The sequence below is a fragment of the Petromyzon marinus genome, chromosome 32 (assembly GCF_048934315.1).
Source record: "Petromyzon marinus isolate PM22_M1 ecotype Great Lakes invasive population chromosome 32, UKy_Petmar_22M1.pri1.0, whole genome shotgun sequence".
NCBI lineage: Eukaryota > Metazoa > Chordata > Hyperoartia > Petromyzontiformes > Petromyzontidae > Petromyzon > Petromyzon marinus.
In genome coordinates this window covers 13,483,257-13,503,014 of record NC_133698.1, presented here as the reverse complement: position 1 = coordinate 13,503,014, position 19,758 = coordinate 13,483,257, and the positions used below count along the sequence as shown (strand labels likewise).

The following is a 19,758-nucleotide window of genomic DNA, read 5'->3' as shown; positions in this document are numbered from 1 at the left end:
GTGTACGAGCTGTGTGTACGAGCTATGTGTACGAGCTGTGTGTACGAGCTACGTGTACGAGCTACGTGCACGAGCTGTGTTTACGAGCTATGTGTACGAGCTGTGTTTACGAGCTATGTTTACGAGCTATGTGTACGAGCTATGAATGACCGATGAGCTTTAACATCGGTCAAAAAAATTTGCCTCCGAAATATTTCACCATGCTATTGTTACGGGGGTTGATTCTTGCAGGTGGGGAGGTATAGGTGCGGGAGCATAGCAGTGTAATGCAACAATTGATTTTGTTGAACTGCCCTCGCGCTGCTCACCACGTAGATCCCTGGTAACATACTTATGTTGAAGAGAGGGGGTAACGGTCGTGGAGAGAGAGAGAGAGGGAGGGGAGGTAGGTATTGTTTCTAAGGTGGTTGTTGTTCATCAGTTGGCAGACACAGTTGGAACATGCGGTGGAGAAAGAGAAGCAACAGGAAGGCACTCAGAACATGACCTCCTTCATCCTGCTCGGGCCGCAGGGGTACAAGAAGCCACGCGCGAGCACGTACGTCTCACTCGCACGGCACCGCACGTCACGGCCGCCTCGGCCTTTCCAACCGTTTCGACGCTTCCGATCACGTGCGCCTTTATTTCTCCCGGCGCAGGTCACATGAGCACAAAGATTCCGTTGCGACGGTCGTCGGCAAGCAAGGTGGCGACGACGTCCGGCCGTCCTCCTTCACGTCGCTGTCCGGTACGATCTTCCCTGGCCCCGGCAGCAGAAGGGAACATTGCCGGTGCCGGTTTGTCTCTCTTTCTCCGCCGCCTGTTCCAGTTGTGTTTGGGTTTTTGTCAGTTTTGATGTATGGTCCGGAGGCCTGGAAATTGCTTCAAGCTGATTCGGATTTGCTGCAGTCACTCCACATGCGACGCCAAAGACGACGCCCCCTTGGCATCCGATGGTTCGACGATCGTCAGAAATGTCACCGTTGCGTCTGCGATTGGTCTCCTAGCGAGTGAGAGCTTAGTTTGAGGGAGACGGCTCTCACATTTTGGATGCGTAAACTCCAGCAAATTGCCCCCCCCCCCCTCCCTGTGATGTGTGGATTAAACACATAACTTGAGACACTGGTATAGTTTATGCAAATGCTGTCACAAGAGGTCACACGTTTGGCACAACGGTCCGTCGCTGCCAGTCTCCTGTCACGTATACCTTACTTTGCTATGGCTCTGTTTTCCTATCTGGCATAGTAACATGGTGACATGTGCAGCCTCCACATCCTATGTCTTCACCTCGATTTTATAATAAGTAGTTAATTAAAAAGTACGTACATATATCTTTTGCGTTATGTCTGGGCCATCCCCCCCCCATTACCCTCAATAATTGCAGGTTGATTATGTGTGACATTTGCAACCTCTGCTTATCATTCCAGTGTGATCCAGCTGCTTGCCAATAACGACATACAGATCCTTCTCAGTGAAAAGGATTTACACTTATCGGGTGCTCGCATTATCAGGGCCTGGGCATCACATCTCATCTCAATCATTCCGATTCCCCTGCTACATTGCGGCCTAAGGGGGGGGACCCCGGTGGCAGCTGGCCCATCGCATCAACAAGACGTGCAAACGATGGCATTGCATTTGCAGATGACATTCTGGATGTAACGGCTGGCAAGGAGGAGAGCGGCGACGTCGCGGCGAGCGGCAGCCTGGACGCCTACAGCGAGCCGGAGGAGGCGCAGCTCATGACGAGGGTGCCGGAGACGATGAGCAGGCGGAGCGTCGCGGTGGAACTCGAGGAGGAGCCGGGCGCGGAGAAGGAGCTGGCCCAGGCCGCCCTGCGCGATGGTCGGTGCCGTTACGTTCGCGCGTGTACCCGCCGGCCCGTCCGGCAAACTCGCGCGTCAAGTCAAGTTAGAGTTGGGATATCCAGTTGTAGCTAGGAGATGTTAACTACCTCACCCGGTATACAGGAGGTCGTGGGTTCGATCCCAACCCAGGCGCCTGCTGTATATTTGGAGTTTGCGTGTCTCTCTCCCCGTGGTCACGTGGATTTTTCTCCAGGTCCTTCAGTTTTCCCCTCCACATTTAGAATCAACGTGCCTTAATGAATGTCCACATGATAAGCCGCTCCTTTGAGCTCTCGTTTGTGGCCAGGTCGTGTTCTGAATAAGAGCTACATAGCTCAGTGGGCCTTAGCTGGTTATATATATTTTTTTAAAGAAAATATTTCACAAATAAGGGTTAAATGACTTGCATTTACAGGGAATTTGCTTCAATGCCTTTAGCAACTCACATCGCATCTCATCTCAACTATTCCCATAAACTGCCGTGCGGGATGTGCGCGTGGATCAAAAACATGGACGTTGGCAAAGAAAGTATAACAAAAGCTGATGAGGGCGCACAAAAAGCAGGATAGCTGCGTTCTTTAAATCGCGCTCGCGAGACAGAGGAACGCGTGGATCGGGGACGTCAGAGTGACCGGTGAGAAAAGTAACGTGGGCTTGGGCAGGACGCTTCGCCAGAATGGATGACGAGGACGTCCAGCCAAAGGACGGTGCCCTGCCGAGAGGCCTGCCGAGAGGCCTGCCTAGAGGCCTGCCGAGAGGCAGGGCACCGCACGGTGAGAGCGGCGCAGTCGGCTCTCTCCGTGTGGCAGGAGCCGCGTGGGGTTGTTGCAATGCAGGGCCGTGAGAGATGGTGGCGGCGGTGGCGGCTTGGGGGAGGCCTTCATCCAGCAGTGAATAGATCGCGGTCAATTATGTAAGAGTATAGGTTTAATACTGACCGCTTTTTGTGTTTGGTTTGTTGTCCTTCACCCCGCACCTCCGATCAGCGTGGTTGGCTACATGCATCCGTTTACACGTGCGGTGTGCGCGTGTCCGCGTGTGCAGTGGGGCTTCTGCGGAGGATGCTGGTGCGCCACCTGCGCGTTGTGGCCGGGCCCCGCGACGACGGCGACTTGGAACGCGGCCTCAGCCTCCTGCAATCCCAGCTGTCGTACAGCCCACACCCCACTCGGTCCCCCCACCACTCCGCACGTGGGGAGGAGGCGGTCGACGGCAGGCGCGGAGAGGCCGACGAGAAGGAGGAGGAGGAGGAGGATGCGCCGGCGGGGGGGGTGTCCGGTACTCACGACGACTGGAAGGGCGCGGGACGGGGCGCTGGCGACGCCGTGCACTTTAGCGACGAGGCGCAGAGACTGGAGCAGAACGGCACGGGGAGCGCGGAAGGGGGGACGGTGCCGGTCATCCGCCGTGAAGGTATGGGGCCGACCCGCCGCATCCTTCACCCTTTCGGGCTTCGCCACCAACATCCTTCGTGCTCGTGTGCATGCCAGTGTAGATGCTGAGCCCCCCTTTTTGCCAATCCAATGCTGGATGAGGCCCTTCCGATCACGCCTACGCGGGCCATGAGAGATGCCTGCCCGTACTTCACCGGGCCGGGCAGGACAGGGCAGGTGGAAGAAAATGGGGGAGGGCAGCCAGTCGGTCGTCTAAATCGTGTAATAATGATCGTCGTGCAGAGTCGAGCCGAGGGCTCTTTGTGACAGGTGTCAACCTGGGACTCCTCGGCGTTGACGATGTGCTATGCACCATTTATATAAGACCAACGACCTTTGACGCAAGTCACAAAAATATTACTGATGTTTCAACGTGCTCACCTCGGGGGGGGGGGGGGGGGGGTTGGTGCTGGCGGGGAGCATCTACCTGGGAGCATAGAAGCACAGCACAACACAGCCCTCTTGTTATGTACGTCTGTATGTTGAATTTCTTTCGCACCATACGTAGCCAACCGTGCTAATCGGAGGTGCGGAGGAAGGGCAACAAACTAAACACTAAAGTCAGTTGTAAAGCAATGAGTTGGCCACAGCATAGCACCGCAGCAGCCTGTAGTTATGCACGGCGGTCATCAAAACTAAAGCTTTTTATGAAAATATTTCTTTTACCATGTAATGCCCGCTGAGCAATATAGCTCTTTTTCAGAAGCGACCTGGCCACAAATGATAGCTCCATGAAGTGGCTTATCATGTGGAAATGCATAGCAGGCAAATACTCTAAATGCGGAGGGGAAAACCGGAGGAGCCGGAGAAAAATCTACGCGACCACAGGGAGAGAGAGAGACACGCAAACTCCAAATATACAGGTGACAGTGTCGGGATTGAACCCACGACCTCCTGTATACCAGGCGAGGTAGTTAACATCTCTCCACCGTGGCGCCCCAATCCAATGTCCCGAGCTGACACCCTCCGGCCTTCCGTGAAACGCCTCGTCGCATTCTCTTGCAGGAAACTATTTCTTTTTAGCGAGGCCGACCGGACCCCAGGAGAGCAGCACAGACGACGACGTCGCGGGGGGTGGCGGCGTGGAGAAGCACGAGAGGCTTGCTGAGAGCGACGAGGAGGGCGGAGGGGAGGCGGCGTCGGCGTCGGCGCTCTACCGGAGCGAGGAGGTGTCCGAGCGGCTGCAAACTTTCCCGAGCAGCAGCAGCGGGAGCGATCATTTCAGCCGCTACCACGACCACACCGCGGTGCCGGTCTCGCTATACCAGGTGAGCGTTGCCCGCGCCTCGTTCATCTGTGCGTTTGTGTTCTTGTTCATTGGTAGGCACGTTTTTTTGTAGCACAATTCTGCCGAAAATAGTCACAAAATATAATAACAATTTACACTTCTTAAGCGCCTTGAACCTGGAGACCACAAGGTGCTGTACAAAACACGCACACCCCCACACACGTGCAGGCTCACACCAATCTGATCCAACCTTAAAACAAAGGATTCAGAACATAGAAAAAGCCTTTTAAAAATGAGCTGGGTCTTCGAGCGTGAGTTGAATGAACCGAGGGGGGGCGGGGGGGGGTAGTCGGCAGAGCGACCATCCAGTGGAAGTGAATTACTCGGCCTGCCCTTGCCCCAAAAGTCTGTTAAGGCTGTACGGGGGATCTTTGTCTTTGTTTTCAGGATGAACTGGAGCCTCCGTCACCACGTGTGGTATTCTCCCCACTGCCCGTGGACGATGTATTTAATACACTGGAAAGCCTCACTCAGAAACTCAAACTGCTGCAGGTAATTACGTCTGCCTGCACTGTATACAGTACTGTAGAGCACACCATCGGTGCTTGTTTTCGGTCCGTACGCTAACACGCACGTACACTACACGCACACACTTCGTATATAACTACGCACGTACTGCATTTGGAAAAAGGATATGCATGTGTACAGCTAGTTTTTTTAAACGTAACTTTAATTGAAATCGCGGCTAGCCACGTATGTATATTTGTTGAACTTCCTTTTTACCATACGGAGCCAACCGTGCTAATCGGAGGTTCTCGGCCCTGTTGGTGCGGCTGGCCGGTGTGTCTGTGCAGCGAGCCGTTGTTTGTCCGTGTCCGTAACCCTTGACGCGAGTGTGCGCTGCCACTTGTATTGTTGTTGTGCGCAGGCCATCGAGGAGAAGTTTAATATGAACGAGTGACAAGGTCAGGCGCGGCCCACTTCCAGGGACCCCCACTCTGGCAAGCAGTGATGCGCGCCCCCCCCCCCCCTTCGCAAACCCGGACCGTCGCTCAATCCGTGTGAAGCTATGAGGCCCCATCCATGGCTCTGTCTGGCACATTCACACTCACCTCGAGTACGGTAATGTAACGTTTAAGACCGTTGCCATTTTTTCTCCTTTTTAAAAAATGCTGTATAAAAACCCAGATGTAAAAAAACACTGGATGGAGTTGACAAGGCAATGCTTTCTTTAACTCGGCGCTCGGGCGTCTTCAATTCATTTCAATCCCAAGGCTAAGTTGCACAAATGTAGCCTCGCTTTCGTAAACAAAAAACTTTCAGTTTGAGGTCGTCCTTAGTCCTTGGTGGGATTGGACGGTGGGGGAGGGGGGGTTGGTAATTTAGGGAAAACAAAATCTACAATTACAAGTAATCATCGTTTGCGATGGAACCTTGGGAGAAAGCAGGAGCTGCTCAATTGGCTTTCTTGACAAGTTGGTTCTTTTTTTCGAAGGCGCTTGCGCAGGCAAGTAAGTTTACCAGCACTTGCGCAGAGCACCCAAGACTCGCTCGATCTTGTCAGGCCTCTGAAGCCAAGAGCCAAGTGTTACAGCATTACACCTTGCCTAAGACCCGCCAAAGGCAGGTAGGTGTAAGAGGCTTCGCGGGCATTTGGGGTCAATGAAGCCAATTCCGTTGGTTGTTCTGCATTCCGCCAACCTCCACCCACCTTCGCAGCCTGCACTGCCGAGCACGGTGAAGCACGGTCAAACATCTCTCACGGGCCTGCGAGGCGTGCGGAGGCCCTCATCCAGCGGTGGATCGACAATAACGGGCTGTACGTGCGCACACACATTACCGACGGCGCTACCGTGCCGGCGCACTCGGGTTGTCGTGCACCTCCGACCGTGTCCGTCCGCGTTCGCTGCGCGGCAAGCAGGCCGGCTCGAGTACGCAGCGAGCGGGGGGGGGAGGGCGGGACTGGGTAACCGTGTGTGCTACATTTTCTTGATTCCACATCAGATGCTAAGAATGCAATATGGTGGGAACCCCTTCCCCACCTCCCCCCCCCCCCTACTATTCTTGGGAGATTTAACCAAAACGATGTAAATGTGACAGGGTTTCAAAGGGGTGCTGTCTTCTTGTTTTTGTAGGCGTGTGTCACTTTTGAGTAGTCGGGGAAAACCTCACGTATTTATCTGCTCTTAAAGATTTAGCAATGACCTCAGTACGGTTTTGGGCGGTTTGATTTATGCATTGGAAGAAAACGCACACTTGTACAAACAGAAAATTAATTATTCACATGCGTTTCGATTCTCTATACATCCACAGAGGACAGCAATCAGACTTTTTAAATTGTGCAAGTTTTGGGACGGCCCGTAATGTTAATGATACATGTAAGAATAATGTTCATGATGATTGATGGTGGTGGTGGTGATGATGATGGTGGTGGTGTACATGCAGACATGCTGTAAGAGTAATTATACATATATTTTTAAACGTTAAGAATGTAATCATACGCGTGCTGATTTTTAGGAGCCGACTAACCGCATTAATGAGCTGCTTATTTTGTGGTCGCCCCTCCCGGTCACTAAATGGCCATCTCGCGTTGGATGGGCCATCTCTCCTTGGTATTCGTGCGATCTCCGGGACCCGTGTGCTCAGCCTTGACAAAACGTTGCTTTGTTACGATGGCGTCGGAACACCGAGGGACGCTTGCGTGGGCTCGCGTTGATAAACCCCGTGGTCCCGGGTTTAGCCGGGCAGGAGGAACACAGGTCAGTGCAGTACAACAGCGCATATCTGACTCGCCAGGGGCACGGAGGTCAAGGCGAATGTGTGAACGTGGCGAGAGTGATGGTCGCATCGTCGTGCACAAATAATAGGTCAGCGGACACAAAGCTCTCAAAGCTGCTTTGGAGGGAAAGTGCTCGACTTCGCTTCGTGAGCGAGCGAGCGAATGTTCCCGAGCGTAAGAGCACGCGATCGTCCGTGAAAACGGTCGAGTTTGCGAACGTCTACAAAAAAAAGTTTAGTCGAACAGTGCACAGACACTGCACAAACACTGCACCGGGGCGAGGGCGGTTAACCCTGACGGGCGGGGGCAGACACGTGACGGGTCGGATATGCGACAATTTGTACTGCGGTTTGTTTCTACGGGAAGAGAGGGGAATGACGCTGGAACTCGGATGGACGAAACTGGGCAGCTGATGAAACCCCCTGTTCATGACGCACGTCTTGGATGTGGTCTCGCCCCCCCCCCACCACCACCAATAGTTTGGCGATTTTATTTGGGGGTCAGGGAGGGGGCAGAGGGCTACGTTTCTTGAGCAATGTGCATATCGCTGTGCTGGTATCCCTTCATCAGCAATAACAACAGTGTCGCACACTACGCACCCAGGCACGTAGGTAAGAGTACCAGTGAATTGTTTGGCAGTTTTATGGCTCAGGTAGACGATTAAACAAACAAAAAATGCACAAATGGCATTGAAACACTAATTTCGTCGTCAAGCAAACAACCGAACGGCCGTCGGCCACTAAGACCCTAAGCCGTTTGTGCTCTTTAAAGCAACCGATGGCGAAACATTCGTCTGTGACTTTCCCGTAGGTGCTCATTCTAGTTCAAAGCAAATTTCCCTCCGGTACTGAGCAATTACAGCGGCGGCAGTAGCAGCAGGGGGGGGTGCTGGTCTGAGTTGCCCACCGCCACTGCCGCCCCCTCTATGCAGTGTTGGGGATCACCTCGACCCACGGTCACGTTGGCTCCGGCTGCCGGTAAAACGACCTCCCTTGTCGCCGCGTTGCCCCATTGAAGAGCGGTCGTTTTTGTCCGACACCGATTCCGAGCTGCTTTTTTTTTACCGGAAGATGTTTGGGTTTTATAATAGATGCCGTGAACAATGGGTTTAGTCGAAACTGTCTTTTTTGTAATCATTTAAGGCTGCATGGTTAAAATGCTTTAATTTGTGCTAGTTTGGCTCCTGATCGTTCTTCCTTGGTGTCAATTAGGGAGGGCTTTCTTTTGACCACATGCATTCCATGCACTTTCTTTTACTGGACTTAGATTCATATTATTATTGTTATAGTATGACATTACACAGATTACTGACTGGACTGCCGGAAACTGGCGACTTCTTGTGTTTCCCTTGTCTCTTAGATACCAATGGCATAAGTAACAGGAAAATGATGTACATTTGGGGCCTGTGTGCTATTTAATTTTAACACTAATGCAAAAATGCCATAATATACAGTTTGTGGGTGATGGCTGGGCATGTAATATAAATGAGGCCCTAATTATTGCGGGGCGAGTTGTAATTATAGACGTATAGGGGCGCCTGTGACTTGTACGCAAGGCACGCGGACACGTGTGTACGTTCAGAGTGCACCCGGCGGACGTTAACGGCGGAAGCTCGTGTTATGCATTGACAATAAACAAACCCTTGTTGTAAACAGAGTGCCATCTTTACCTTTGTGGTATGGAACTCGCACGTGATTTGCCCCAGGTATTGTCACGGAAGTGTACAATCGTTTTAATCGGCAAAATGCGGACGATGACTTTGCTCATCTGCTCCCGTGTCGTCTGTTAAGAGGAGCCGTGCGCGACCGCTGATGAGCATTCAAGCGCCGTTCTAGAACGTGCGGGGTGGCTGGTGGGGGATTGCCTGTGCCCCCCCCCCCCCACAAACGGTCGTCATTGGTCGGACTAAGTTGGTTTGATGGACACTAAATGATTGAATTGATTTCCAGCGGAGGGCGTCGGAAGATTGTCACACGTGACCTATTATTGTTGAGAGAACGTGCTGATTTTTATGAAAAATTTTAATCTTATTTGGAGAACCTTTCCAAAGCACTAATTACCGTAGTTTTGGTGTGCACGTGGTACGGGATGGAGTTCCACTATCGGTTCCTCTCACTCAGCGCAGGTGCACCCTTCCAAAACCCCGGAGAACGGAGTTATGTACATGAAGGTGTTTGGAAAATGAAGACGCTAAATTGGAATCTGATCCAATTTTCTTTTTTTTTTTACAAACTCCGCAAAGAAAATTCACATAAAGCTGAAACGTTTGACCTTGAATTGGCTTTATTTGTTTTAACTGGTTGAAAACTGAAAATGTACAAAATACCATATGGTCGATTCCACGGGTAACAGAATTAGAGCGTGCAACAGAGAACCAGATACGGTGAAACCTCAATATAATACAGTTAATAATCCACGGGGACCATACAAATGAAATGTTGTTTGTGGGGAAACATTCAATGGAGGAATGTTCGACCGCAGCCGTTGGGCCAATGGGGGATACTTTTTGGGGGATTCTAGAAATGGGAGATTGGACAGGGAAAAACCGCACGAAGCGGGGACGTTATAATGAGGCTTCACTCGTCACAAAATGTAACGTTTGTACTCTGACGAGCTCAAAAGTGTTGGTGCGCTGCGTAGAATGTCTTCATTTTCACCGCGGCGTATCACGCTTGCTTTGGTCTTGTGATCCCGTTGCCGTGATATCGCCCATATACATTTCCTTTATTTTTGTTATTTTTATTAAGTCTATTGAAATGAAATTGCATCTACAGATCGTGTACTTATTTTTATGAAAACATTCTATGCATAGTAAAAAAAAAACAAATAAAACAAACAAACTCGTGTTGGCTTTCGTGTGCCTTCAGAAGCCTTCTCTCCGTAGCGGCATCTTTTACCTTTCAAAGTTGGGACTCGTCACAAACGGCCCGGGCTTCAAGGCGGAGAGCATCACGCCGCCGTGCCGCCGTCTCTCCGTGACTTCGCCTCCCACCACGGACGCGATTGCCATCGGCCCATTGTTTCTCCCGCGCGGCGATGCGATCGATCATGTCATCATCCGCCGTGACGCATCGGACTTTTTTTTGGGGAAGTAATACTGCGTTGTTGTATCCTGATTCATCGTTGATCGTTTTAATGTTTTGTCAAATATTTCGTTTCTCGACGATACATTTTGAGATGAACAATCAATCTTTATTTTCCGTGCCAATATCGCGCTCGTTCAAGTCGGCGTCAGTGCACATTACAACAGAACGGGAACGGCGCAGGACGACGTTGATACAGTTGTAAGTTGATGGAGGGAAATAACACTGGTCACAAAAGGGAAAGAAATTGATCAGGTGATGTTTCGAGCACGTGAATGATGTGCTATGAAGAAGGGCCATTTTCCAAAACGTCCATTGTATGTTTTTCCTTTGTGGCCACACACAAGTTGTCAACAAGCGTGGTGAGTGCGTTCGTTCAAATATGCTTTAGTGCACCACTGCCAACGCAACAGCATCGCCACAGGTAACTTCAGTACATTCATAGTGCTCTGCAGAACGTTTTCAAGAGTCATTTATAGGATGGCGATTGTAGGCGATCATTTTAATATTTAATAGAATTCAGTTATTTTTGTGTAACTGACAGCATGCCCATTATAAACATTCATTTTGCAATGATTAGAATGACAGTACTTAAAACAGGCTTATGTAAAAATTACTTCTGCAAAGCACAATCGCAAATACATCACAAACGTGAAATGCCACTACAAAGTTAGGGGAAACTGATATCGCGACAATCGTCATAAAATGAATTTCGGTATCGTGTCGGGGTGAAATATCACGGCGAGCCTAGCAACAACCAAGGTATTTAGATACACGTGTTAAACGCCAGACAGCTGCGGAGTGGAGCAGTTTGGTGTACAGATCGATATCGAGGGAAGCTGCTGCTGCTCCAGCTGCCAAGGGCTCTGCAGTGACGCAGAGGACAGGTGAGATGTCATCAGCGCATGGGGAAGTCATGAAAGCTGGAGAACCTTGAGCTACCTCAGCAGGGAGAGGTAAGGCTGTGGGTGTTGTCTTGTAAGCCTTGAACCGCAACTATTACTACCACCAACGCTACCGTTTCAATCGACGCTTTCAACACGATTGCCATGGTCAGCACCACCAATGTTACCATTGCCGGTATCGTCACCGCACCACCAATCACGACCACCACCATCACCATAGGCAATCCCTCGCAATCGAGGATGATTGCCATAGAAAAGTTCAATGATCTGTGGGTCCGAAGATGGCTGAAGAGATCCATCTGAGATTGACGGATTCTGCCGCAGCTCGGGAAAACGCGCGCGCGCGCGTGTCCACAGACCGGGTGGGTGGAACTGGATTAGTAAGTCGGGCTGCAGCGTGCTGTTTCCACCGTTTCCAACTTTTTCTGTTTCTGCCGTTGAATTTCAAAATGTTTGGAGCATTGAAAGAGAGTCTGTGTCTCCATCCGAGGTGGTCCTGGGTAAGAGTCTCCCATGAGTTGGCGTCGATGGTGCACTTCGTGTTGGTCTACACCCTGGAGGCGCTTTCTCTGCCCTCTTGAACGCACACCCTGCCTAAGCTGGGAATAATCGACTTGCTTCGGGAGCCTGGAGTTGAGTGTACGGACGACGTGGTGGCTGGGAGGAGCGTTTTAAAGATCCCAATCGTGACTCTTCCGTCGATGACGGTGTCTTACGCTCCATCTCACAGCACCCAATCAGAAACGAGCCTGGAATCCACCCCTCCACCACCCTTGATGAAGCGTGGAACGCCATCGAGCAGATGGAGAACAATAAAGCGTCTGGAGCTGATGGAATCCCTGTTGAAAACTTAAAGCAAGGGGGAAAGGAGTTCACGTCACGGTTCCAAGCACTCACCTTGAATATTTGGATGTAAAGGAGGAAATCCCAAACGATCTCAGGGATGCCATGAATGTGACATCTTTTATTAAGGGAGATATATCCGATTGTTGAAATTACATGGAGATCGCCTTGCTGTCCACTGCAGGAGAGATCATCGCAAGAACTCTCCGTCTTCTGCCACTTGCTGATGAACTCCCAGAATCCCAATGTGGGTTCAGGCCACCGAGAGGCACAACTGGACACGATCTTCACTGTCCGTCAACTGCAGGAACAGTCAGGAACAACACAGACCGCTCTGCATGGCCTTCTTTGACCTCACGAAAGCCCTTGATTCTGTCAACCGAGAAGCACTGTGGAGGATCCTTACAAAGGATGGATGTCCACCGAAATGCTGCATGGCAATATGCGAGCAGAAACTACCGAATGGATGGTAAGCTGTTCAACATCAACCGACTTTTTTGAAACTAAGACCATCCTGACAGCAGTTGTTGAGCTCCAGTATGCTGACGATGCCATCGTGTGTGCCCACTCAGAAGCGGATCTTCAGGCAGTCGTAAACACTTTTACCAAGGCATTCGAGAAAATGGGACTGACGCTTAATGTTTTAAAGACCAAGGTCCCCCATCAACCAGTACTCAATGAGCAGTCCCCAGCTCCGACAATTTACATCCACGGCGAGGCTCTGGTAAATGTTGAACATTTCCCATACCTCGGAAGCCTTCTAACATAGAATGCTGACGTCGACAAAGAAATCCAAAATCTTCGTTGGTTCTTTCGGTAAAGTCACGTAGAATGAGAATAAAATAATAAATTGATCAAATAAAATAACACAATAATATTCTCACGACGTTTCGGCCACAACACAAGCGGCCTTCATCAGGTGAAGGGACGAGACTGTCTTATTTGATCAATTTATTATTTTATTCTCATTCTACGTGACTTTACCGAAAGAACCAAAGAAGATGAATCCTTGCAGTCACGAAAGCTTTAAATCGAAATCCAAAATCGCCTGAAATGTGCAAGTGGAGCTTTCGGTCGGCTGAGGAAAAGGGATGTTTGAGGAATGTGACATCAGGTCCAAAACCAAGATCGTGGTTTATCAAGCAGTCGTAATCTCTACCTTACTTTATGGAGCTGAGACGTGGATGACATCAAGGAGGCATCTCAAAGCTCTCAAGAAGTACCATGAAGGCTGCCTGCAGAATGTCCTTAAAGTAGGGTGGGAAGATAGACGCACTCCTGACGTCTCACACACAAACACCACGAGCATTGAGGCCATCATCATTCCACATCAGCGTCGCTGGGCCGGCCACGTCATCCACTGCCAGCATCACTATTACCCCCACCTCTGCTGACACCGAAACCACTATACAATCATTGCTACTACCATCATATAACCACTACTTTTCATTACCATCACCACTTATATAATCACCATCATTACAATACATACCATTGTCACCATCACTAACGCTGCCAAGATCAGTAACGCCTGCTATATATGGTAGTGTGATGGTTTTGACAGGAGTATCAAGTGGCTGTTTCTGTATGGAGGGAGAAACAGCTTGGCAGATGGTACGGTCAGAGTATCCATTCCTTTTGAGGGCCAGGTGTACATGTTTTAATTCACTGGTCAGGTGGTGTTGGTCCGAAATGCAATGAGCCCTATGGTATAAAGTTTTGATGAGAGAATTATTTTGGGCTGGGTGGTGGTGGGAATCAGGTTTCAAGTAGGAATCTACTTTACTTGGAATGGCTCCTTCTACAAACAAAATGAGGGTACCCCCATGGGATCCCCCTTGTCACCACTGATAGCCAATATTTTCATGAAGAAATTTGAGTCAAACGCCATCCAGACTTCCACCCTCAGACCTTCCCTATGGAAGAGATATGTGGATGACACTTTCGTCATTTGGCCACATGGCCTCCCAGCTCTGAACCTTTTCCTACACCACATCAATTCCAGACATCCCGCCATCAAATTCACCAAGGAAGTGGAGAAAGATGGCAAGCTACCATTCTTATATGTTCTATTTGAGAGGAGACCTGATGGCTCATTGGGGCATTCTGTCTACAGGAAACCCACCCACACAGATTCCTACTTGAAACCTGATTCCCACCACCACCCAGCCCAAAATAATTCTCTCATCAAAACTTTATACCATAGGGCTCATTGCATTTCGGACCAACACCACCTGACCAGTGAATTAAAACATGTACACCTGGCCCTCAAAAGGAATGGATACTCTGACCGTACCATCTGCCAAGCTGTTTTTCCCTCCATACAGAAACAACCACTTGATACTCCGGTCAAAACCATCACACTACCATATATAGCAGGCTTTACTAAAAAGATTTCCAAAATTCTAAACAAACACAAGATCCAGGTCCGGTTCAATACAGTACACAAAATTCGTGATCTGATCCCATCCGTGAAGGATGTCATTCCTGACTTACAGTACCCCGGGGTTTACAAATTGAGTTGTACCTGCGGTGATTGCTATATCGAGGAGACAAAGCGACATGTCTCTGACCGAATTCGCGAGCACAAATCAGATTTGAAACACGGCAGAACGAATTCTGCCGTAGCTGATCACTGTTACAACGCTGTGGGTGATCACGACATAATTTTCTCCGATACCAAGGTTCTTTGCAAACCCACGGGTTTTTAGCAGAGATTTGTTCACGAGGCAATTCAGATCTACAAACACAGACACAATTTCAACCGAGAAGATGGTTTCAAATTAAGCAACCATTGGAAAGATGTTCTAAATCGAACCAAACATTAAACTAATTTTCAATGGTACAGTATATTTTTCAAGTAGTGGTATCCCAGACTTTCGCAGCTCTTAAAAATTCCCTTTTCACACCATCAATAGGTAAACTCCCCCCCCCACGCCAACCGGCATGCTCACCCGCATGTACACCACCTCTACACCGTTCATCATGCTAAGTTGGCTAATAAAATGCTAATTTTTATGCTAATTCTTCTGTCAAGGCACCTTGTTTCCTCGCACACAGCTTAAAGGTCGCGGTCTGAGCGTGGCTGTGTTTCACTCCAGCTCTGTCCTCGAGACAGCCTGATCCCTTCACCTGATGAAGGTCGCTTGTGTTGTGGCCGAAACGTCGTGATTTTTGTTGTTTTATTTTTTACCTACGTAACTTTACCGAATAGAACCAAAGAGTATGAATAATATATTGTTATATACTACTACTCATATATTGTTATATACTACTACTAATGTATTGTTATATATTACTACTACTGACTAATATAGTGTTATATACTACTACTGAATAATATACAGTATGTAATTCTAGATTTGAAGCTTTCGTGACTGCAAGGATTCATACTTTTTGTTTTTTTTCGGTAAAGTCTCGTAGGCACGCGCTTGACACAGACATTCTGCTGTGACTGTTCCACCTGAAGACGGAAGCTTGTGTTGCCTCCAAAACGTCGTGATTTAATTATTCTAATTTATTTTATTTTACCTACGTGACTTTACCGAAAAAAAAACAAAAAGTATACAGTATGTATTTAATGCTGCTGCTGCAGTATAACGACGTTGTTGCCGTCAAGGCTATCAAATGAAGGGTTGTCGCCCACACCCTTTGGGGTTCGCATGCCGGGACGACTCAAGGACTGATTGTAATTATGCAGGGCGATGCAGTGGTCGAGATGAGATGTGCCGAGGTGCTTTGAAAATGTCAAATCTTTTGCGTGCCCAATAAAGGAAAATCCTTATGAATTAAGGCGTGGATTTGTGGCTTTGCAGAATATCGTGAATGCCCCCACATGCTTTTGTGAAACCTTCTGACCTCACCTCTGCGTTTTGAAGCCAACATTTTTGCACACCTGGCAAGACATGCCATTGCTCAGAACGCATGGCCTACTAACATATGTCAATTCACGGTGATGTGTTTATTAAATCTGTCGTCCCGAATAACAAATCCCAGACTTATCCTGCTCAGACGAGTCTGGGTGCCATCGCTCAATTTCAGTGGCAGCTTTGAGTTGGCACGGAGAGTTTCATATTAGCGTTAGGCAAGTCATCGTCTCTCCAGAGGTGTTTTATCAACTCCAGTCCAGTATTTGTGACCTCTGACCACGGTCCACCTTTTTGCAATTACCGAGATGTTCGATTTAGCACAATGCAATGAGTGTCGTCAATCGTCTACCGGATTATAACCTGCCGTATATTTAGCACGAATAGCAACTCTCTATATGCAAAGCCGTCCCGAAGGGTACGGGCGAATCGGGGTGACCGTCCCAGGCCCCGCGCTTCGACGTTACGGTGTCAGATGCGATGTCTCCGCTTTAGCTTGAAGGCGTCAGACCGCATCCCACTTTGGACGCCACGGTGGCTATGAGATGTTAACTACCTCGCCTGGTATACAGGAGGTCGTGGGTTCGATCCCGACCTTGACGCCTGCTGCTGCTGCTGCTGTGTATTTGAAGTTTTCACGTCTCCCCGCGGTCGCGTGGCTTTCTATTCGGGCCCTCTGGGTTTTCCCCTCCACGTTGAGAGCATTTGGCTGCTAAACATTTGCACATGATAAGGCGCTTCAATTGAGCTATCACTTGTGGCCAGGTCATTTCTGAAAAAAAACCCGATATCGCTCAGTGGGCCTTACCTGATTAAAAAAAAAGTTAAGTTATTTCGTTTATGGGCGGCCCTGATTATACTGTGCGTGCAAATGGCCACTTCCAGTGTCAAAACCAAAACCACGGAGCTGCAGGTCGAGACGAGTGTGGACAGTTCGACGTTGAAGACCTCGTGGTGCACCAAGTGTAGCTTCCCATCCGGGACTCTCATCGACAACAACAACAATAACGTCCATGTTGCTGCCCGCGACAAGAGAGTCAGTACACAGTGCTGCTTGTGGCGGTGCTGCTGATGCTGCTGATGATGCTGATGATGCTGCTTGTGGCGGAGCTGCTGATGCTGCTGATACTGCTGATGCTGCTGTTTGTGGCGGAGCTGCTGATGCTGCTGTTTGTGGCGGAGCTCCTGATGCTGCTGATGCTGCTGCTTGTGGCGGTGCTGCTGATGCTGCTTGTGGCGGAGCTGGCGGAGCTGCTGATGCTGCTGCTTGTGGCGGAGCTGCTGATGCTGCTGCTTGTGGCGGTGCTGCTGATGCTGCTGCTTGTGGCGGAGCTGCTGATGCTGCTTGTGGCGGTGCTGCTGATGCTGCTGTTTGTGGCGGAGCTGCTGATGCTGCTGCTTGTGGCGGTGCTGCTGATGCTGCTGCTTGTGGCGGTGCTGGCGGAGCTGCTGATGCTGCTGCTTGTGGCGGTGCTGCTGATGCTGCTGATGCTGCTGGACGGGGAACGGGAGCGTGGCAGCGGTTAACTCGCTGTGCTCCGAACCCGGCGACCGATTCCCGCTCACAACCAACACCTGTGACGATTCTCTAAACCGGTAATGGGCCTTCACTAGGTCGACTCGGCCTCAAATGAGTACCTGGTGCGGTGTGTAAAAACACGGCCACTGGGGAGACAAAGGCGGTCAGGCGTGGTGTTGGCTACCCAGCCTCTCGCGTACCGTTCCGGGCTTCATAGGTGCTCGCTCACAGCACTTGCCCCAACAGTCTGTTAAGGCTACACGGGGGACCTTTGTCTTTGGTGGACGTCCTGTTGGAAGCGTTCTAGCCCTTGGCTGCCACTCCCTGATTATTATTGCCCATGTGCCCTCAATCCCCTCTGGTGACGCAGTCTCGCCAAGCCGCAGCTGACGATGTAATTCCAGCAATGTGTGTTGGTTATCTATGAGCACGCGATGCTGTTTCTCGATGTCGTTCCAGGCGTGCACCTCTCTCCACGATTATCCGCGCAAGCGACCGTTTTTTTATAACAATTCCCATTGTCTTAGTTCATGCACGTGTTTATTATTGACCACGTCTCGTGCTCTAGGTAATCTTGATTCACAATCAACTCGCACGGTGCATCAGTCGCTCCCTCCAGCCAATCAGCAAAACGTTCGTTATATACTGTAGTATGATATATACTGTAGTATGATATATACTGTTGTATGATATATACTGTAGTATATATACTGTTGTATGATACACAGGTTTTCCTCGCTTTACGTGGTAGTAGTCGCTGATTTCAAAAAAAAAGGGCGCACAAGAGTTTGTGGGGAGTAATAGCCATTTTTATACTTTCTAGGCATAAGAAATACAAAAAATAACACTTAGTACCCAGCAACAAAAAATAGTGAACTCGTGCGCTGTTTTGCAATCGGGAGAGGCTGATCCAAGTCTTCTTACTTCTGGAGGATCGTTCTGAACGAGATTGATGAGCAACTTGTTCCTGATGACGCGTACAGCGATATCGTGTCCAGATCTCGATATCGTGTCCAGATCTCGATATCGTGTCCAGATCTCGATATCGTGTCCAGATCTCGATATCGTGTCCAGATCTCGATATCGTGTCCAGATCTCGATATCGTGTCCAGATCTCGATATCGTGTCCAGATCTCGATATCGTGTCCAGATCTCGATATCGTGTCCAGATCTCGATATCGTGTCCAGATCTCGATATCGTGTCCGTCACGAGTCGCCTTCCGAACTTTGCTCTAAATTGGAGGTGGAAAAACAGGCGAAGTCTTTTGATCCGGATAATTACGGAACATCCCCCGCGTCGAGCTGTCTTCGTGTGTCCGTGTGTCGTTGAACTTCTTTGGTCAACTGCGCTCATCGGAGTGCGGGGGAATGAGAACAAACTACACACACGGCCACCAGTTACTACGGAACTACGCCCGGCCGCCTTTGTCTCGCCGGTGGCGATGTTTACACACCGCACCAGGTACTCATTTGAGGCTGAGTCGACCTAGGGGAGGCCCAGTACCGGTTCAGATGGTCGTCACTGATGTTGGCCGTGAGCGGGATTTGATCTCGGGCCGCCGGGTTCGTAGCGCAGTGCGCTAACCGCTCCCCCACCGCTCCCCATCGCCACCACTGCCAGCGAGATCTGTTCTCTCGCAGTGTCCCTCCGTCTTGCTCGCAGAGAACGCCTCCTTGGCTTGTATCAAGGTGGGGGTCCTTGGTAGGGGCGGAGAGGGGCACATCCAGATTGTATCCCCCCTTGAAATGAAGATGGAAGTGGTGGAGGTTGTTGGTGGTGGAGGTTGTTGGTGGTGGTTGTTGTTGGTGGTGGTGGTTGTTGGTGGTTGTTGTTGGTGGTTGTTGGTGGTTGTTCACCGCTACCAGCAGTGTCACCGAGCACAACTAATTTGATTGAACAGAGGCGGTGGCTCTTTGGCTGGCGCCTTTACAGGGAGTCGTTTTAAAAAAAAACACATCTTAATCTTAAACGTCTTAATCTTAAACGTCTTAATCTTAAACATCTACATATTAAACGTCTTAACATTAAACGTCTTAATCTTAAACGTCTTAATCTTAAACAACTACATATTAAACGTCTTAATATTAAACATCTACATATTAAACGTCTTAATCTTAAACTTCTTCATCTTAAACGTCTTAATCTTAAACATCTACATATTAAACGTCTTAATCTTAAACGTCTTAATCTTAAACGTCTACATATTAAACGTCTTAATCTTAAACGTCTACATATTAAACGTCTAAATCTTAAACGTCTTAATCTTAAACATCTACAT

At 49.4% G+C, this 19,758-nt stretch overlaps 2 protein-coding genes across 4 annotated transcripts in view; both read left to right on the top strand.

Moving 5' to 3' along the window:
- LOC116948208 (rho guanine nucleotide exchange factor 12-like) overlaps positions 1-10,108 on the top strand; it is a 51,957-nt gene extending 41,849 nt beyond the window's left edge. For all 3 annotated transcript variants that reach the window (XM_032964688.2, XM_032964689.2, XM_032964687.2), the window contains 7 exons: positions 422-538; positions 639-727; positions 1,621-1,821; positions 2,868-3,236; positions 4,262-4,524; positions 4,932-5,036; positions 5,413-10,108. In XM_032964688.2, the coding sequence (XP_032820579.1) occupies positions 422-538; positions 639-727; positions 1,621-1,821; positions 2,868-3,236; positions 4,262-4,524; positions 4,932-5,036; positions 5,413-5,445 (1,177 nt within the window). In that variant the 3' untranslated portion in view covers positions 5,446-10,108. The remainder of the gene's footprint in view (positions 1-421; positions 539-638; positions 728-1,620; positions 1,822-2,867; positions 3,237-4,261; positions 4,525-4,931; positions 5,037-5,412) is intronic.
- Positions 10,109-16,943: 6,835 nt separating this feature from the next.
- The window catches only part of LOC116948207 (carotenoid-cleaving dioxygenase, mitochondrial-like), a 27,948-nt gene continuing 25,133 nt past the window's right edge, over positions 16,944-19,758 (top strand). Inside the window, exon 1 of the mRNA XM_076071318.1 lies at positions 16,944-16,996. Coding sequence (XP_075927433.1) covers positions 16,974-16,996 — 23 coding nt within the window. The 5' untranslated portion in view covers positions 16,944-16,973. The remainder of the gene's footprint in view (positions 16,997-19,758) is intronic.